General features: G+C 41.0%; 1 protein-coding gene across 1 annotated transcript in view; it reads left to right on the top strand.

Moving 5' to 3' along the window:
- Positions 1 to 19,852, top strand: part of LOC124159332 — a 457,426-nt gene that overhangs the window by 167,572 nt on the left and 270,002 nt on the right. The window contains exon 3 of the mRNA XM_046535083.1: positions 11,191 to 14,594. Within this exon, the coding sequence (XP_046391039.1) occupies positions 14,161 to 14,594 (434 nt within the window). The 5' untranslated portion in view covers positions 11,191 to 14,160. The remainder of the gene's footprint in view (positions 1 to 11,190; positions 14,595 to 19,852) is intronic.

Here is a 19,852-nt window from a genome sequence, read left to right as displayed (position 1 = left end):
TGGCACTTGTACCCAACAAAAAGCGGTCATCATCATCATTAGTCAGCAATTCTAAGATTGTTGCTAACGGCTTTTGGGAGCAGCTGCGTGTTGCGCTTTGTCGTGCAAGCTTTCGCGTCCATTAAAGGGCGCATCATCAGGCGATGAAATGCCTCGGTAACTCATTCGGGGCCGTCCCTTGCCCTTTTTCTCTTCCAATTGTCCTTCAACGATAGTCTTCTTCAGGCCATCATGCTTCAAAATGTGGCCAACTAAGTTGTCTCGTCTTCTGCTCAAGCTTTTTAGAAGACTTCTCTTTTCTCCCACTCCTCTCAGCTCTTCCTCGTTACTTACACGGTCATTCCATTTTATCTTCATCGTTCTTCGGCAGCATCACATTTCGAATGCTTCCACTCTTGACTTTTCTGCTTCTGTCAACGTCCAAGCCTCGCTTCCATAGAGAAACTTACTCCATATGTAGCATCTGATGAATTGTTTCCTTAATTCTACGCTTGAATTCTCAGCTGTAAGAAGATTCTTCTTTTGGTAGAAAGCCCTCTTCGCCTGCGCTATTCTACTGACTATTTATTTCTTGCTTCGTCCGTCGTTGGTAATTCGGCTTCCGAGGTAAGAAAACTCTATCACCTCTTCAAGCTTATCCTTTCCTAGATTAATCTTTGTCTTAGCCTCCTCTTTTTTGCTGCATACTAATATCTTAGTCTTCTTTTTGTTGATTTTTAGCTGATATCTGGCCATTGTCCTTTCCATATTTGTTAAAGTCTTCTTCAAAAGCTTCTCTGTCTCGGCTATAATTGCTATGTCGTCAGTAAATCGCAGCATACTAATTTTTTCTCCGTGGATATTGACATCCGAAGCTTTCTCCTTGATTCAATTGACGGCTTTCTCTAAGTAAACATTAAAAATTATGGGGGAAAGTGCACACCCTTGTCTCACCCTTTTTCTTATTTTTACTTCTTCACCGTTGGGTCCACATCTAATAACAGCTACTTGGTTTTATTACAAACTATGAACAATTCTACGATCATTGCAGAGCTTTCCGACTTCTTTCAGAATTCTATGCATTGAATTCCATTCCACATATCAAATGCCTTCTCTAAATAGAATTTTTTAATAGGGAGGTTATTTATTTATTGTATTCATTAAAAGCCAATAGCTTTCGAAGAGGGATCATCTTTAATCAAAATTTGAACTTCATTGTGACCTCCGGTTAAGTTTTAATTCTGATTCGGATATATCAGGATTAAATATTTAAGATCCAGCTTAAGCAATGAGGAAAGAGTTTCAGTGATAGAATACCAGACACCATTCCTTCTTCTTTTCATAAACGTGCGTCACAACTGAATACCTGAAATACATGGCGTAGTTGCTGAAAACATTCCAGAAGAAACATTATATTTGAGGTTGTTTGATGGATTTGAGTAATTAGAGTGCGTCAAATAACAAATGGCTCAAACCACATAATCGCTTTATTTCTTCAACCGCGATTTTGGTACCGAATCAAGGCAAAGATTTTCAGACGCATTCAAGGTTGGGCATTTATCCTTCCATTGCTACATGGCCATGATACATGCCAGCTCGGATTTCAAACTACCTCACATATCTATGTACAGCTAACCGCATAATTGGTTGTGTCGTAAGGATATCAAGTCTCATTTAGCACTCGAGTGGCTGTAGAAGAATTATTTTTTACTGGGCTTCTATCCTTCATAGAATAATTTAATATGCGAACCGGCATTTGGCCTGATACGCCTAACCTTAAAATTTTACGGTTAATTTTTCTTGTTATAAAACATTCTTACTCTACTCCAAATTATACTGCTAAAACTCCGTGATCTTTCGTTAAATTTTAACATATTTCATTTTATATTAATCTATGATTATGCATTTCATGGACGCAAGTAAAACTTTAGGTACACTAATTTTGCGATATATTTGACCTAAATAACTTCTGTATCGCTAGAGAATCTTTAATAACATAGCTAATTTCATTTTAGAAATCTGTGTGGTTTGGGTTTGGTCTTATACTTATTTACTTAACTAATTATTGTGATCAAGGCTTTAGCTTTTACTTTCCATGATTAGGTCGTTACTTTACTGTTATTGCTTTTTTATTGTTTTCTGAAGGACAATGCAAGGCTTTTTGGTGACAGTATGCGGTTATTTCTTCAGATGTATTGGTCTATTCTTGATCTCGAACGACGCTGATTACCACCGTAAAAATAGTTATTTACGCAAACGTGAATAAATAACTTAACTTACGGTATTTTCTAGCTACGAAGAAGCATAAAATATTTGTAATTCAGTTTCGAAACTAGTCACCACGGCTTCGGAAGGCTATGAAATCTTGGGCTTGAGTAATATTGATACCTTTATACTCTATAGCTATTCCTGATGACTACCAGCATAATAAGACAAATTTTTATGGACTTTTCGAGTATCCGCTAGCTGCCCATCGTAAGACTTATGGCGCTAATTTACATAACACCTCTAAAGCAGCAGTCGTTAATTCTCCACTGGTAGCTAGTACCCGTCTTAAGCTTAAGAAATTTACAGAAATGAGGAGTACCTAGAACTGCTCATATCAGATCGAGAGTATACGGCTGACTTACTACTTTTTGTATGGGCAATTTTACGAATTCATTGCTCAATTTCGTGCGTCTATCCACCTTGACATATCTATCCACCTATAGAAATGTTGCATGTTGAAATAACAATCTTGTTGAAACCCCAAGAGCTCCTGACTTTTTAAATCTATCCTTAACCTTAATTTTCCAGTGGTGGTACCTAAAGTCATATCCATGATACCATGAATTAGCTGTTTTACTTCTTCGGCGCTATCGGAGGTAGTGATTTTGATGGTAGTAATTCATTAATTCAGGTCTTTTCATTGAGATGTAACTTATCTACCCTCATGTTTCTCCAACAATAATTCAAAGAAACCAATTTCATCTTCTATTTAAAATGAAAGGCAAGAAATTTGTTGATGATAATTAAAGTATTTACGGAAAATAAATGTCATAAGTTTTCATTGTTTCATCGCAATTCGTGATGACTTATAGCATAATAAGACAATTTTTTAATTTTTCGACTATTCTCCACTGGTTGCTAGCACCCGTCTTATGCTTGCGACATTTTCAGAAATGGGGAGTAGAACTGCTCATATCAGAATCAAAGACACGTCGTGACTGCTTATTCTGACGTGAGTGGAAAGACGCCATAAGGGTCCTCGTAGCCTGAAAAGTGATCGGCACTCATTGGATATGGCGCGCCATAAATCGTAAGTGTGGCATCGAGTTTGGACGGTTTGTTAGGATCCTCACATATCCAAATCACGTAGGTAAGCATATTCACGCGTGCCGAGGCGGTATTGGCGCCACCGGAGAACCTCTTCGCTTCCTTCTGAGGAACCCTTCACCCATTCCATGGTCTCCGCTTACATTTCCTACCGTGCCTATGCCTTGCTTCCGCCCCGTCGATGACGAATTTCACATCATTCAGTCTCCGCCTCAATGCCAAGGCTAGGGGAAGGCTTTTAACACGCCCACTACTACTCTCATTGTCGGGAAAACAAGACGAATTAGAGACCGGCGCGCCGGAAAAGACTCCTCATTCATCCTCAATGCCGTAGATTTTTTAAGCCGCTCTTATATTGTCGTGTTTTTTTTAAATTTCAATGTCCGAGTCATCGAGCGGCAATTTTTCTCCGGCTGGAACTTCGATCATGGGGGCATGGTAATCTCTTCCATCCGAGGCAGCGAAATAGAGATGAAAACAACGTGTGGCTTAGTGTGTGGATGGAATGGACGGGAAGAGGAGAAAAAAGCACCTTGCCGGGCGGAGTGGTGTTTTACTTTCGTACTATAGGGTGGACGAACGGAGCGTGAGAGAAAAAGAGTTCGCTTGGCGGTAATGCGCGGTCGCCCTAAAGTGGATTTACAGGAATTCCCAGATAATGGAGCTCTAGGCTTTTCCGCGAAGAAGAAATTGGATCAATGGTAAATGCCCGGCCCCGTTGCATCTGGTGAAAAATACCCATCGTTGGATATGATTAGGAACCATAGAAAAAAGCTCAAATATTTCTGTTTTTTCTTTCCAGTTACATTCTTCCCACCCGTGATTTAATTTTTGCTCTAATGGCTGCTGTGTTTCATAACTAATGTTGAGAAAATGTAAATGATGCCTAATGTATCCGGGCGGTGGAAATTAATAGAGAAAATGGGACCTTGGTCGGAATTCGGATGAAAGGCGATAGTAATTCACGTATTTTAGGGTGGCTAATTAAGTATATTGTCATCACACGTGGTATGCATGGAATATTCACAAATAAAAGATAAGAGTTAAGGACGAAATATTATGGACGCCTCAATAGCTATTTTATTCGGTGACAATGGACATGCTGAAATGAAAATTGCTTTCTCCAATGTTCTGAAATTTTTCATCACAAGATATTTCTCTCACCTTGAATTTGTCGGATAGATTTGAAACCACCCATTAGGATCAAGAGACTTGAGATATTGACAATTAGTTATTCCTTAACTAAATCGCTGATTGCCAACGAGTTATTCTACTGCCCTTGTAAGCGTGTTAAGAAAATTTCCGAGGTGGGTTTTGAGATTATACAAACCTATCAATGCGTTAAGAAATAATTTCTGTCCCAGGTTAGTGTTTTGCGTGGATATGATTTCATTTTGGATTCTATTTCAGCATGGAATGCGAATTTTCAGCTGGTGTATATGGTTATTGCCGCCGTTTTAATCTAACTAACTTTTGTATTTTCGGATCACGGGATGTAATTTTGGCCTTCACAATTCCTAACCTCATAAGGGCAATTACGTCAATAAGCACCATGGTGTGAGTTGCAGGTGTGGTCGTCTTATTTTGGGGTGGGGATATCGTGGTGAGGTCACTGCATTGTTGATTTGTATTAAGGTTGACGTCGGTGACCTTATTCGGAATATATGGTGTAGATCGAAACCTGATGATTCAAAGTATAATTCAAAGGCCGTATTGGATCCATAGATTATCTTACATTGGGGGTATGGGGGACGAAGAGATGGGCGCTGCGCTTGGCACACTGTCCGAGGAGCAGTCGAATAAGGTGGATGGTCCAAGGCATCTCTGGAAAATCTTTAAACCCGGCAAGACTTAAAGCCGAATCAAATATTTGAGTAATGTTTGTTTTATATTCCGGCAAGTAAATTTTTCTTAATATTTTTTTAATGAAATTATAGAAATATTTAACTTCCCATACATGATTATAATTTTTTTCTATTTATGATACAGTATCAGAATCACTAATTCACTGACCGCAAAATCTGTAATAATTCTTAGAAAGGAATTCTTAACGAATATAATTTTACGGTGACTGGTAGTAATGTGTTTTTTTTAAATGGCGATTAATTTGTTTTATTGATTTTCTGTTCCTTGCCGTGGCACATAGAGTAAATATTATATTTTTGACTCGGTTGAAAATAGTTCAATAAAAAGGATTGCTTTTGTTATTACTAATCACCAAAACGAAAAAGGAGAAGAAAAATGTTTTAGCCCTAATTCTTTTTAACTCTTCATTCTTAAAAAATAGGGGAAACGCAAATACCCAACTTTTGCTTTTAATTTTTCTTCTATCGTCCCATAAAGTAGTGCCTGTGATCACACAATTTTTCCAACTGCCCTTCATGGCTTCGCAAATCAGTGAAGAAAAAAGGTACTTCAATTGTCGCGGTGGATGAAACCGTGAAAGATCACCATGGAAATGAGTAAATATTTTCCTCCCCTTTTCTTTGATTTGGATAGGGCGTTGTGTGTGGATACCTGAGTAGATAGCGAGCACCTACTATTTCCATTCATTGGTTACCTTAGCAAGTGCGCCGCGACACCGCGCCCTTGGCCGCGGGCGTCAGATCCCCTATTGCCTGCGGTGGCGGCGGCGCGGCGTTTCGTTCTGCGAATAGTCCACGGTCGAGGTCATGCCGCATGCATGCACTCAACCCCGCAGCGGCGGCCGCGATCAAAAAAGGCAGCCAACGCGCCCCAGCGAGGCTATGCGACGCTCGAACCGTCTTGTGCTCAATCGTTTGGCTCAGTTCAAAATAATTTCAGTTTTTTTCGAAGTGCATATTTCATTATTATTTTATTTTATATTAAATACATCACACATACCTTTTATACAACCTATGAAAATGCATAATTTTTGCCTGTATTTTCCTCTAGATTTATGCTTAGTTATTAAATATATTTTCACTTTTACGGCCTTGGGAAGAGAAAAATTTTATGGCCGAAATCGCTAGTTCGAAATCAGTAAGCTAATTTTTAAAATTCATTTTTGTATTTATCGATAACCAGATTTCCCATCCTAGGTAATATTTCAATAAAGCACAACCATTGTCATCCGCTTGTAAAATCCTGTACGGGTTCATGAGCTTCGTTACTATTCGTTGTATTGGTGATGTGATAACTTGTGATGAATAATATTAATTGCATTGAGAATCTTAGAAGAATCTCAACTTTTTGTGAATCTTTCCTTGTGCAGATCAAAATATGCACTTAGTTGTATAAAATATCAATTTGCTGTCTCTTAATTAGTTAGCCACCTAACTTAAGGCCGTATGTTACTCATTCATACATTGTAAAATCAGCTGTCAATTCTTTCGCTTTTATATATTTTTTGTGGCCTAAATCCTTGAAAGGTATAGGTTGATTGCTTTTGGAAAGCTGTTTTCCAATAAAATTATCCCTAATTAAAGTCGTTTAAAATCACCTGCCCTATTCTTCCTATTTCATGCTAATAAAACATGCAACGATTTGCAGTAGAGATTCTTTAACATAAATGTTATCTCAGAAGAGAGAAAACATGAGAAAAAGACTGTATAGTTTTTTCAATGAATCATTGTAGTGGCAGCTTTCAAAAATTTGGTGTATCTTCAAAATTCGCCTTTTATTCTGACAGAGTTTCAATTGCCACTTTCAACTGTTAAACATTAGCCATTTATGGTTGTAAATAAAAAAAATTCATTCGTGAAGTTGCATTAAATTGATTCAATGAAGGTAAAAAAAATATACCGGTATGTAAACATCTGTTGTGAAGTTTGATATTTAATTATTGATGTTGTTAGGGAATTGTTGATGGGAGGAGAGGGTGCAATGTTTGGGAGAGAGGAAAAAGGGAAAGTTGCTCTAAGCAGTGAGGCAAAAAGAAACTATCTTTAAGAGAATAAAAAGATTTGGAACGAAACAAACGCCAGACGTTACACTGTATTCGTCGGTAAATAAGAAACCTGCTGATTTTGCCTTCTGATGATGAAGTCGTGGGAAAGTGTCTTACATCCCGTGTAGTAATCATTCTGTTCCATTTGTATTTGAAATCGTAGTTTTGCTTATTAGTTCCTTCGATACGCTTTAATACTGTGCCACGAGAAATTACCGCGATGCACACGCATGTTTCTGCTATCGTGTCTTATCTCGCGGTCTCGCTCTCTTGGAACTTATCAGAGATGCTTGACCTTGTAAGCCACGGACCGAGAACCATTCTAATTTAATCTTTGGAAAGTGTGTTGAAATTTACGCTACGGCGCTTTGTGAAAATAATTTTGGCTCATCTGTTTTTGTATCTTTCATTTTGGAACTATGTTGAAGCAAAGTCGGTATATCTACCATGGTGATACTAGCTCGGTGTTTCAAATTGCAATAGAAATCATGTTTTGACTTGACCACTATTCCAAATTCCCCTCTTCTGATAAAATCGCTCAGGACCGTTTATCTACGGAGTCTAGGCCGTTATTAAAGTTTATCGCATGCTTGGTCGGAGGTTGTAATGACACATTTTGATGACTTAATACATCGGGATAAATGTCGTTGAACCTGTCTGCAAAATTTTTCATTGCCATCGAATGTTATAAATCATAGTTACGTGATCCTCAACCTTGCCTTTAGGAAATAAATTCTTTGTGAGGGATAAAGAAATTAATAGGAGTATATGTCCAGTACAGAATAGTTTTATGTAAATGGAGAAGCGGTTTAACATTAGATCTTTGTGACCGGTACTTTACCTTAAGCTGTTTCTCATTTTTTTCCCTCATCATACGGTTTTACCATCCCGAGTTCTTTCATTGGCATTTCCCGCCGGACACATTCAAAATAGCCTGTTTTATTACATCCTAAGCAGTAAGCAGTCTTCTCTCCTGAAAAAAAGCCAAATGATGAAATTCATTGCGAAAAAATTCATTTGCCTTGCCCGGTATTCGGACCCGCATCACCTATCGGCTTTTTTATGTTCTTACGTCGCTGGTTTTATCTTTGGTTTTGTGCGCCCGGCTGCGTACAGTCTCGCGCTTATGTTCGACTCGATGTTCTTGTCTAAGGTATGGTATTTGAAGGAGGCGACCGACAGCTCAGGTAATTTGCGCCATGAGGGAAGGGTAGGTAAGGAAGGGTGGAGAGAAACCCGGCTTCGGCATTAGCCTGAAATTAACGAAAGGCACCAAGGGGATCACGGCTTGACATCCCATCCGACGGACGGAGTGTTGTGCTTGAAATATCCACCACACAACATTCAAGCAGGGATCGGGCAGTCTCTGAAAATTCTCTGCCACCGCCGGGATTTGAACCCTAGCCCACGGGGTAAAAACCCAACACTCTTAACCATTACACCAACCCGATCCCGATCTTCTGTATTTACGTTATTTCCGTTATATGTGTACCAAGTGCGAAATTTCGGCTGGAACAGCGTTCCGACATCTCTCTGGGTAAGTAGGCTCGTGTCAAAAATGTCATAGTTTTTTTATGGTTGGTAAAACATAATTCCTCATTGTAACTTTTATTACGAGTTTTTAAAAATATCGGAAGTTAAAGGCGGTTCATATTTGAAAACCATGTGGATTAAATGTGTTGGTTTGCGTTTCGGTACCTAAAATTCTAGAAACTAAGCTCTGTCTGTACCCAGTTGCATCTTCTGTGCAATTTCAATTTAAGCGGGGTAGAAAATATTTGACCTCAATAATAGCTTTCGCATGTGCATGCACTGCTCCTGTTTAATTGAAAATTTCCATTCCCATGCCCTGTAACGGTAATATTTCCCTTCCCCCACCCCTCTCTCTCTCACTCTGACCGCTAATCCGGGAATTTTATCGTTCAAAACAAAACTCTTCTCGCTTATTATCAATCGCGGGGTGTGGGAAATGCTGTGTGGGAGGGAGAAGGAAGAGGGTGAGGGGTTCACGGCTGTGCACGCATTGTTTCCGGGGCAACGGAGCGGCTCCTCCCGACTCGAGAGACGTGATTCTCAGCCGTGAGGCAGCGAAAAGAGAGTGCTGTGACTAAAAACGGAAGACCACAACGCCCCCGCCCTGATTGCAGTGCTTGCTGCCTGTATCCGGAGTAGGTGGGTCGATTCCAGTCCACTTGACTCCGTCCCCTGCAGCCAAAACCGTTCGCAGTGCCGAGTGAATACCGTCTCGTTCCTTTATGGCACAACATAAATGGACCACCTTTCTTTACCGAAAGAGAATTATAATTGAAACAAATTCTAGGTCAAAGGTGAAATATATGAGGATAATAAAACAGTTTAATTTTAGTCATCCAAAATGTTCAGCAAATTCCAGAGAGTACTAAGATATTTATAGTTCCGTATTTGAGCAGAAAAAATAAAGCATATTACACAGTATGATATTGATGCAGACCGACTACCATCGCCGACATAACCCAATAGCGGAAACAACTCATCAAAAGTTAGCATCATATTGTCTGTAAATGGAAGTTTACAATTACCATTCATAAATTTATCATAACTTACCATGAATTTGCACCATAAACAGTTTAAAAGTAAAAAATATTAACTCCGCTTTGATAGGGTAATCTCACTGACAATAAAATACATCACAATAGAACGGATTTAACTCTGATCAGCATTGTAATGAAGCCACATGAGTAGTTGTTCCAAATACAATCAATATTCAAGATACCCATTACGAGAATATGGAGAAAACATATATATGTAGCGAATGAAATTAAGTGTATCCGGAAATTAATAAGGTACACATTGTACCTCTTTCATTATCAACGGCAGGCATAATACCACCATCACTTTTCAGAAACCCAACTGATGTCAAACTTGAGGAAAAAAATATTTTTTTCAAAATGTATATTTTTTTAAATCTAAATTACTTTACATAAACAGGAATTTTATATGCACATGATACGTACTTGTAAGAATATTCGTTAATTATGACAAAGAAATAATAAATTACAGTAGAAGCTATGCGGCTTTAAAATAAATCCGCTACATTTTTCACCATACCAGAGTAAAATCTTGCGAACAAATGAAAAAATCCCAGCATGCATGACCTTATTCCATGTGGTGGGAAGCTCGCAAAAATTAATTTTCCTCTCACTGCATCGAACCGCAAGGCGATCTTGAATTTCATTTTAGACTTTCTCAAGTTTGGGAACTTTTTGTGCTCTCTGTGCCTTTCTCCTTACTTTTCAGAGTCTTTAAAGGTTTTATTTTCCACTGCAGTTTCCCGTCTTTCCAAGCTTTGAAGTTCACCCTATCCATTCTCAGCTCAAAAAGTGACTTAATGGGATTTCTTGCGGATTAAATACTAATGAGAAAACGTGTACCTTCTCTTCAGGTTTTAGTAGTTTTTTTGTGTTGTAATTCTAGAATTCGATCAAGAAGATAATTTGACCCAGTTTTGTGAATCGGAAACAATTATTTATTTTTAAGTTATTAGAGGAAATTATTAAAAGTTAGCGGAAATATTTTTTCCCAGGATCTTGTACCAATATCTTTGAAAGAATGAAAATGCGAATTTAAAGAAAACCACTATTTAATATAAGGCAAACATTGTAAAATGAAAGTTGAAAGATATTTTATGGACAAATGACAAAATTTCCGCTTTCATTTTAGAATACGCGCAAATTTCATAAGATTTACCTGCTGAAATCAATTTATTTTCAGGTATATTTAATGATAGATGTACTAGACTATGTGTAATGGTACAACTAATATTATTATACCCTTTTAACGATGGTTTACATGAAGAAAGTCTGTTCAGACACAACTCTCAATCCCGATATTAATTATATTCTTTTTATGCCGTACGTATTTATGAATGAATTTTACCCCAAATAAACTTGATAAAATTCGGCTTTCAATGACGTTTTCTACAAATATTTCCTACTTTTTATTTCCAGGCCCAAGTTAAACGAGAGAACGAGAGATTGGAGCGGGCGAAACTCTGAGGGTCAGGACAGGAGAGGATATTGTCATCATCATCACCATCCTCGAAATCAAGAGAAGAACATTTCGTGGGGGCAGGAGCGAAAGCGAGACGCGCGCAGCCGCCGCAGCTCTCCGCGCGGCGCTGCCGTCGACAGGCCGGTATCGGAGGGAGAGAGCGGTTGGAAGGGGCGGCGGGAGGAGGAGGGGCAGAGATGACTGAGCCGTGGGGCCTGAGCGGTGGAGGACTCGGGGAGTAGTTAGCGCGGGCATTGGTATCGCGGGTGCTTCCCCTGTGTTCACCGTCGGGCCAAACCGTCTTGAGCGCCAGGTGGCAAAAGCGGAGGAAGAGAGTTGGTGAGATCTGCGGGAGACTCCTCCGCCTGGAAGTGCATCCAGGCGCCGGAAGGGAGTCCCCTCAGTATCGTCAACAAAAGCGCGAATTATCCTTCAAGTGTCCGTGGCAGACGTATCCCTCAACCTTTCCGTACACGTGACTGTGTGGGAGTTGGGGATAAGTGTTTCGTTGGTGGTTCTGTTGTTTGTTCGCCGAAATAAACAGCCGGGTCGTCATAGCGACGGTGTCCCCCCAGTGCTCAGCCTTTGTCTGTCGGTCGGCGGGCCCGGGCGGCTTTTAGTGAAATATATCGCAAAGTGTGGGCCGAAAGCCGGCCGGTGTTTTCTCCGTGGGTTAAAAAGAGAACGCCTTCAACTGTTTACATCGATTGCATGTCTCGTGGATACGTGCTCAGAGAACGCGATTTCCTCCGTCGAGGAAGACGCGAGGTTAATCGAGTTGCTCTCAAGAGAAAAAACAAAAACAACATCGGAAACCTTTCCCGCAAACAGTTCATAAATCAAGTACCTCCTAGAACTTCCTTAGCGAGAAAAACTTGATTGTTTTTCTTCGGAACTAGTGAGTGTTGCTTCGCTGCACCATACCGACAAGTGGCCTCCCCTACCTCTCCGGCGCTATATCTCCTTCATTGAAGACCTTTTAGTTACGACAGAGGATCCACGCTTCCTTCTCGCCGTGTCGAAAGATTCGTCCCCGCTTCCTACCCAAAAAGTGTCTCGCCCCCCTTGTCTTGCGTCTCGCACCTTCGCCGTCCCCCTCCTCCCCCGCTTTGTTCATCCACCTCTCCCCACTTCTGCGTGTCCCTCATTCCGAAAAGCACGGCCGTCTCAACGCGCCCCTCCCTCCTGACTTCGTAACAAACTCCCCCGCGAAAAAAATCCCCGGCGCCTCACTCCACGGAATCAGCTGGTCCAAAGTTCCTCCTCCCCGCTTTTAAAGTTTCCATTTTCCGCCGCCCCCTTGGGTGAGTTCGCTCCAGTCGCTCGCGTGCGCGAGGGTCTCTACTTCAAGCTGAACGACGTAGAATTTGTGTACCACGCCTCCTCCTCCTCCTCCAAATCCACACCCTGTGGAGGAATCGACCCGGCTTTTCGTCGGCTGGAAAGACAGTTTTTTTTAACGATTGCCCGAAGAGAAGGACCAAAACAAAAACAAAACCAACAGAAGCGTCGAGTGGGGGGTAAACAGTGAATCTTATTGCGATAGAAGTTGGTGAAAAAGAGGGGACCAAGTTTAGCCGAATTTTGTCGTCGGCGAGACAAAAGGACGTGCTCGACGGGCTTACCTCCTTCCGGACCCCTCCCACGATCCGGGTCCTTTCAGCGAAGAAAAACAATAAAGGATAGATTGATCGCGCGAGGAACTTCGTCGCCAACACCCAAGAGCGAGCCGTAGGAAGTAGTTTCGTATTCACAAGGCAAACATCATTGCCCCCTTTATCCATTGTGTCGAGATTCAGCGGCTCTCCCCGCCTATCCCGGCTCTCCATTCACGTTCTTTGTTTTCGGGGGAAAAAGTGTAAAGATTAGAGTGTGGAGTTTTTGCGCACTTCGGGGCGAGTTGACGGAGTGCCTGGTGTGAGAGTTGATGTGCATGTGAATTAGTGTGTATTGAGTGTGAACGGAAAGAAAGGGAAGGACAGATGCGCAACCGGGAATTGGGGGAGAAAAAAATTAAAAATATTAGCAGTGTGCCGTGGATGCACTCGCGCCAAAACACAAACAAGACCGTCGCCGAGGACTGAAAGTGCCCCTCGTTCGTGACAAAAGAGGATATATCGATCTTTTTTCGAGAAGTTGCACACCCCTCGCACCCTTTCCCACAATCCCATTCGACGTTCTCCTAACCCCCCCTCTCCTCTACAATTTGGGTCATCGGGTCGCATCGGTTGGAGCGCGAACGGTTTGTACCCTTAAGTCACCCAACTCCCGCTCCCTTCCTCTCTTGCATATTTCCCCATCATTCCAAAATCGTACCAACCAACCCTCACCCGCCCATCCCACGTCTTGCTAAACTGCATTCATCCTCCTACATCAGAGTGCTGCGACGAATCTTATTCTCTTGGATTTTATCTGCTCCAATCGGCCACATCCTCAATCCTCATGGACCCATGTGCCAAAACCATTGTTTTGTTGCGTGGTGTACTTAGGAAAAGCTAAGATCAGTATCGCTCTTTGGGTGTTTCTTAGCGTTCTGCGTCAGTTTCGCCGTTCTCGTGCCCTTAACCAGCCCTGCGGGTGACTGGTATTATTTAGCTCCTACCGGCAACATCCCCCAACCTGGGTCCCATGTGCGGATAGATTTGCTCTGTTGCATGGGGCCGTCAGGAAAAACCGAAAGCAATACGTTTCACTGGGGGATTCTTGTAGTCCGGCCGTCTTAAGCCGGTTGGCGCCTCATAACCACCCGGGGAGTCCCTCTTTGGAGAGGGCGCCCCCACCCCCCTCCGGACTCATAAGCACCCCTACAATAATAAACTCATCCCCCCTGCCTGTCCCACACCGGCGGAACCATTTTCGCCCGGGCGAACCACCGGCCCCGCGAATCATACCATCGATTCCGATCAGCGCCGCCGGTTGCCCGCAGGATGCTGTCTTACATGCTTCCGGTGGAGGGCGGGGCGGGCGACAAGGCCGCGTCGAACAGGTCGCCGGAGGAGGAGGAGGATGAGGGCAGGAAGGCGATGGGCGGCGAGGTGCTCGTGGAGGAGGACGAGGAGGACGATTTGGACGAGGGCGAGCACCGGCGCCTCCTCGACTGCACCAGCGACGCCCGCCGCGCCACCAAGCCACCCACGGTCGACCTCAAGACGAACAGCAACAGCACCAACACAGGGGGTGCCGCCGGCGGGGCGATGGTGCACCACTCGACCAAAACGAGCGAAACGTCTATCCTCATCAACTCTCCGGACAAGGGTTTGAATTCCACGGACACGGACTCCTTCCCGACGACGCACGGTGAACACAAGCCGAAGCCCAAGCTCATTCTCAACGGCACGAAGCAGCCGGGCAGCTTGAAAAGGTGAGTTTTCTTAAATCTATTTATTCTCCTATTTTTTACCTCTGTAGATAGTTCTCTGAAGATATTTTTGGGGAAGAGAGGGTCATTTAAGGACAGATCACTTTTCGTAGGGGGGATATTCGTAGGGGGTATGGCCAAAATATTTTCCTCGTAGATTTTCTGGAATGCGAACACATTTCTACAGTTTTCACGCAGTTTCTGGCTTTGATGGCGTCATTTTCCACTTTTGTACGAACTTTAACACCGTAATATTTCTTGAGGAAATAGAATGACACGGAGAAATTTCTCATTCGCGAAAATAAAGGAGCCCTACTCATAGGACTCATTGCTATCGGTTTTGTTCCTGACGTAGAACATGTTTTAAACTTAAGCAATTACCTTTAAATTTTCAGGGTATGTACGTTGGCAAGGTTAAATTGTTTTTCAATTATGAAAATTTCGCCCGAGTATCTTCTTAGAGATCTGTAAAATTTGTATAATTTGAGGTACAAGTAAATAGTGGCTAGGTTTCAAGTACTCCGTAAGAGAATTGAGTAAAAACACTGCTGGTCAAGCCGGAGAAATCCCTAAAGACCCTATCTTCCAAACATTTCAGTGGCTTTTGAACCATTCCCATCTGCACTCACTCGTTACGGCCTTCATCCCTCTCCCCTGTGAGATAGCGGTCGTGTGCGCGTAATCTGTCCCAAATCTCTTTAAGCCTCGATTGTTGGTTTCGCGAATCCGATTCTGGAAACACGGAAGCCAATGTTTTATTTTATGACGTCGACGATGGAATCGCTCCGATGGAATATGATATGAATGAGTGCTAGAATACTTTCACCCGAATCCGTAAAGCTGGTGAACCCCAATGGGAGTAATGTGGATTTTTCTGTTTCTATATTTGTATTCCTTGCCGACCCCCCCAATTTCCTTCTTTTGACGGTGAAGTCGTAAAAATGTTTTCTCTTTTCGCGTAGGCACATACCTTTCTGATATAATCTCCGTGTTCTTTTATCGAGTCTTACGAACTCGTTTTTATTGCCATTGTTCTCGCGAAATGTCTGTATGTGCGTGTCAGAATGTGGACTAAATATTTTTTTTATGGATTCTTTTCATTTGGTGACAATTCTCGCTCTCGCCGTCAGCGTACACGGCGGAAAAATGTTTGTTCTCTATTTTCAACCGCCTCTATCCATGCAGCGCTCGCGTTTGTTTTGAACGGTAGGTGGTGGATGGGTGGGCGTGGGCGACGTTCTTAGCTGTGACTCCGCTCGGCGAAGTGAAAGAAGATAAAATCAGCAGCCGTGATCGGTAAGGCGTTGTTGTTGGACAGGTATACGTGCGATCGTTGCGGCCTTGCAGTTGCGAGACTCGGTCACGCTAGCCTTTACGTGCATGTGTGATATATGGGTGTTAAGTGGAGCTCGACTCACCGGAGCCGGACGTGTCGTCGCTACAGCTATGCCGATGGGAGAGTTTTTTTTTCCTTATATTCTCTTATCATTTCAGATTTTAATGATATAATTTAAGTGAGTTCAATGAATTATCTCCGTCCGTTGAGAGATTACGCATAATTCCGTAGTATTTCCTTTCGTTCTGATTGTGGAGGTGAATGTTCAAAATTATTCACCTCTAAATCTGTTTCGTATCTTGTGGTCATTTTTAAAATGTTCATTGCCTATCAGAGTGATGTAAACGTTTAAATCTAAAACATTATAAAATGAAAAGTTTTCAATGTTGAATTTAATACTTATTAACCATTCTGTTTTAGTTCAAATCGAATTATTTTGTTACCACGTAGTATCTCAATGATATTATACTTTAACATCTATTAGGGTACAGATTATTTCAAATCAATATAGTGAATGAGTCATGTCATTATATTTCCTGGTTTAGAGATATTGGCGAATTTTGAAATTAGGGCCGTATCAACAAGAGTAGTCATCATAATTAATTTCCAAAAAAAAGTATAACTAGTGCTCATTTTAAATTTTATTGATTAATTTAAACGCTTCTAATATAGTAAATTGTAATTAATTGTAAAGAAATTTCCAAAATCCAATCCTTGATATGTTGGCATAATAAGGAAAGGTGTATTTTACGATTTCTGTAAAAATCTACTTTTAGAATTTAATAATGCTTTTAAAATTTACTTTAACTTTACTTATGTTCATAAATATTCATTTATATTTTAAATTTGGGTGCGACCTGAGTTTCTAATGATATATAGTACGTAGTGTCTGCTGAGGAAGCATACTGGCTTAGACTCGAGATTACATTACGGGACCACCCTTGGCGAGTTCTCTTTTTGGCAGAGGTCCGTCTTGTAGATTTGAACTCATTTGGCTCTAGCATGTTAACAGCTCCTAAGTGGATAGTTTTACGCTGGGAAAGTGCACCGCATTTTGCCATGAATTTCGATTTCTTTTTTCTTTCTCTTGACCTTAATTTTTCAGTGTTGATTTGCGTCCTGGAGAATAGGTCTAATAATGATATGCAAAATGTTTGGCCAACGTTTCGATGTATTTTTTATAACTTCTTCAGGGCTATGAATGAATATAATTCCATTAATTAATTCATGGAGGCAAGAAAGATTGTAAAAAAATTTGTTTTTGCAATAATAAAATTAAAAATAAAAAGAATTCAATCGTACACAAATTAAAAAGAAGAGAGAAGAATTTTGCCATGCCTTTTCTGCAATAATTTGTTTACTGTTTGTAACTAAGCTAATACATACCATAGTTACCATCAAATTAGATTCATTAAATGAAGGTTATTAAGATTTAGGTATGCATTTCACCTCATCAGAGAATTTTGATATACTTTTTTTCATGATTTGTTTACTGATTGTATCTAAGCTAGTACATATCATAGTTGCCTTCAAGTTAGATTTATTAAACGAAGGATATTAAGATTAAGGTATGCATTTCTCCTCATCAGAGTCCGTGGCTATACTACCCGCGAAATTTTAAATCAGCCATGTGTTTCGGCTGCCATGTGTTACTCGTCATAAGAGTGCATTACCGGAAAAAATAGCGTAATCCAGCGCAAGGAAGCGTGATTACATCAAGGGGGCGCGGGTGAGGAGGTGCCCGCGTTTTGCGTAATGTTTGCCTCGGGCGTTCGCGAGCAGCGCCTGTGGCGCAGTAGTCTATATTTGCGAGTGACGCTCTGCTCCGCGCTTCACGGCCGGCCGCGCCTCCGCACCACCCGTTTCATGCACCGCTCTCGCGAATCACTGTTTATTCTCCCCTTTCAAATGAACGGTGCGACCTATATCACGCCATCATTTTTCACGGAGAAGTCGTGGGGTTTTCAGTGTGTTTGGATGATCCTCATCCTATCATTTTTCGTATCAAATAGTATTTTCCAGCTCAGTTATCGGAATGTAATTTTTTTAATGCTTAAATTTTGTATAATAAAAAATTAAAATCGCTCCTCAATAATATTTGCTGTTTTAGTCATTGAGTAGGATATAAATTCGTCCGTGAAGTTTTTGAAATTCAAATTCGCGTTCCGAAAAATATCCTTTTTGCTCATTACATCATTTCACTTGTAACTGCTTTGCATACTGACGATGTGTCGCATAATATGCAACCCTGTTAAAGCGATGACGATCTCATAAATCTGTCACTCTTTTCTGCAAAATTTGTTTTCGCGAAGCCCCCATCTATCCACTTAACTTTGATCTTCGGTAGTTTTTGGAATCCAAGTGAATAATTTTGTTAATTTGCATTTTTAGGTTCATCAAAATGGCGGAATGAAAAGAAAAAGTCATGAAAATTCCCCATCAAGTATGCAAATTCCAAATTTCTTATATATTTTTACCATCTGCATAGCTTATTGCAACGTAATGCACATTAGCCTCCGCCAATTGATTAGATGAGAGGATTTCACATACCATAAATATAATGGCTTTCGTTAAAATTCTTCCTAATGTGACTTGTGAAGTTATCGTGTGATCCTTGACTGCAGTCAGAGTGAAACTGGGTGCTTGCAGTGGCACCACCAACATTTCCTCCTGCCTCGCATCTCCGATCCACAATGGACCGCTCTTGTTTGACCGCGTTTTGTTGTGTCTGCATTCTCCCTCGAGTTGCGTAGCCAAGTAGAGAGTGATTGCGCTCAAGAATAGAGGAGGGGAAGTTCATTTAGAGTGATTTGCACAGAAAACTGGGGTGCCAGGAGAAGAATGCTCGCTGTTTTTTCTTTACCTTCATTTTTATGTACGGATTCATTGAAGTGCCTCTGAAATAACTTTTTTTAGTGCGAATTCCAACCACTATTATTTTTAGACGCGTACTTTTTTATTATATTATTCTCATTTGCCCATTGAGATGTTCCTCTAGATCAGGGGTTCCCAAACTGGGGGGGCGTGACACCCAAATGAAATAAATAAAAAAATTACAAAAATAATTTCCTCCGATCTTTGAAATACAGTCTTTCTAAGTTTTCACAATTGTTTTGTAAAGTTTCAATAAAGTTGTAAACTTTATCAAAGAAAGTTACAGGTAATTATATTCGTTTTTCATGTAATACTTGTTTTAATTTTCATCACACGTACAATTATTGAATCTTTCCATTCTGCGTTACCGCATTCAACAGTGAACAAAAAAATCTACCTACTCACCGTATCAAGTAGGCACATACTTGTACGAGTACAAGTACTTGTACAAGTAGGAGTTGGTATGTATGGCACCGTGGAAATAGGGTATTGCAAAATGGAAAGCTGATATGTGTAGCGGGGGGGGCGTGGTACAAAAAAGATTGGGAACCCCTGCTCTAGATAATGCCGATATTTTAGTACCATCAATATTCTCGTCTGGGAAGTGGCATCCCAACCAAGCTATCGACATCTCTCGCTGGGCTCGTCGAAAAAATGTGACTATTACTTATTGCTATTGCAACTGTTTTCTCGTTCTCTATCAGGTTTCTCATGACGACCTGAAAACTTAACTGAACGGTGACTATTGGAGAATCTTGTTTATTTATATATTTATTCCTACACCACAGAAAACAGCGTTATTTAGCCTTTACATTGGCGTTTTTGTGACTTTTAACAGTTTAAAGTACACAAAAACCCATGCTTTGGATAAGGTTAACCTACCCGGGTGGGACTCGAAACCGCGACCTTAGATTTGGTTGGCGAAGCCTTTACCCCGGCGCCATTGAGGCCAGCAAGATCTTCATTCACACGTTAGAAATTAAGAGATATGCTATTTTCGCCAACAATAGTTTTTACCATCTCTTTTCTCTCAATTGTTATTTATAGTTTG

This window comes from Ischnura elegans, chromosome 1, assembly GCF_921293095.1.
Source record: "Ischnura elegans chromosome 1, ioIscEleg1.1, whole genome shotgun sequence".
NCBI classification, from domain to species: Eukaryota; Metazoa; Arthropoda; class Insecta; order Odonata; family Coenagrionidae; genus Ischnura; species Ischnura elegans.
This window is presented reverse-complemented; position numbering and strand designations above follow the sequence as displayed.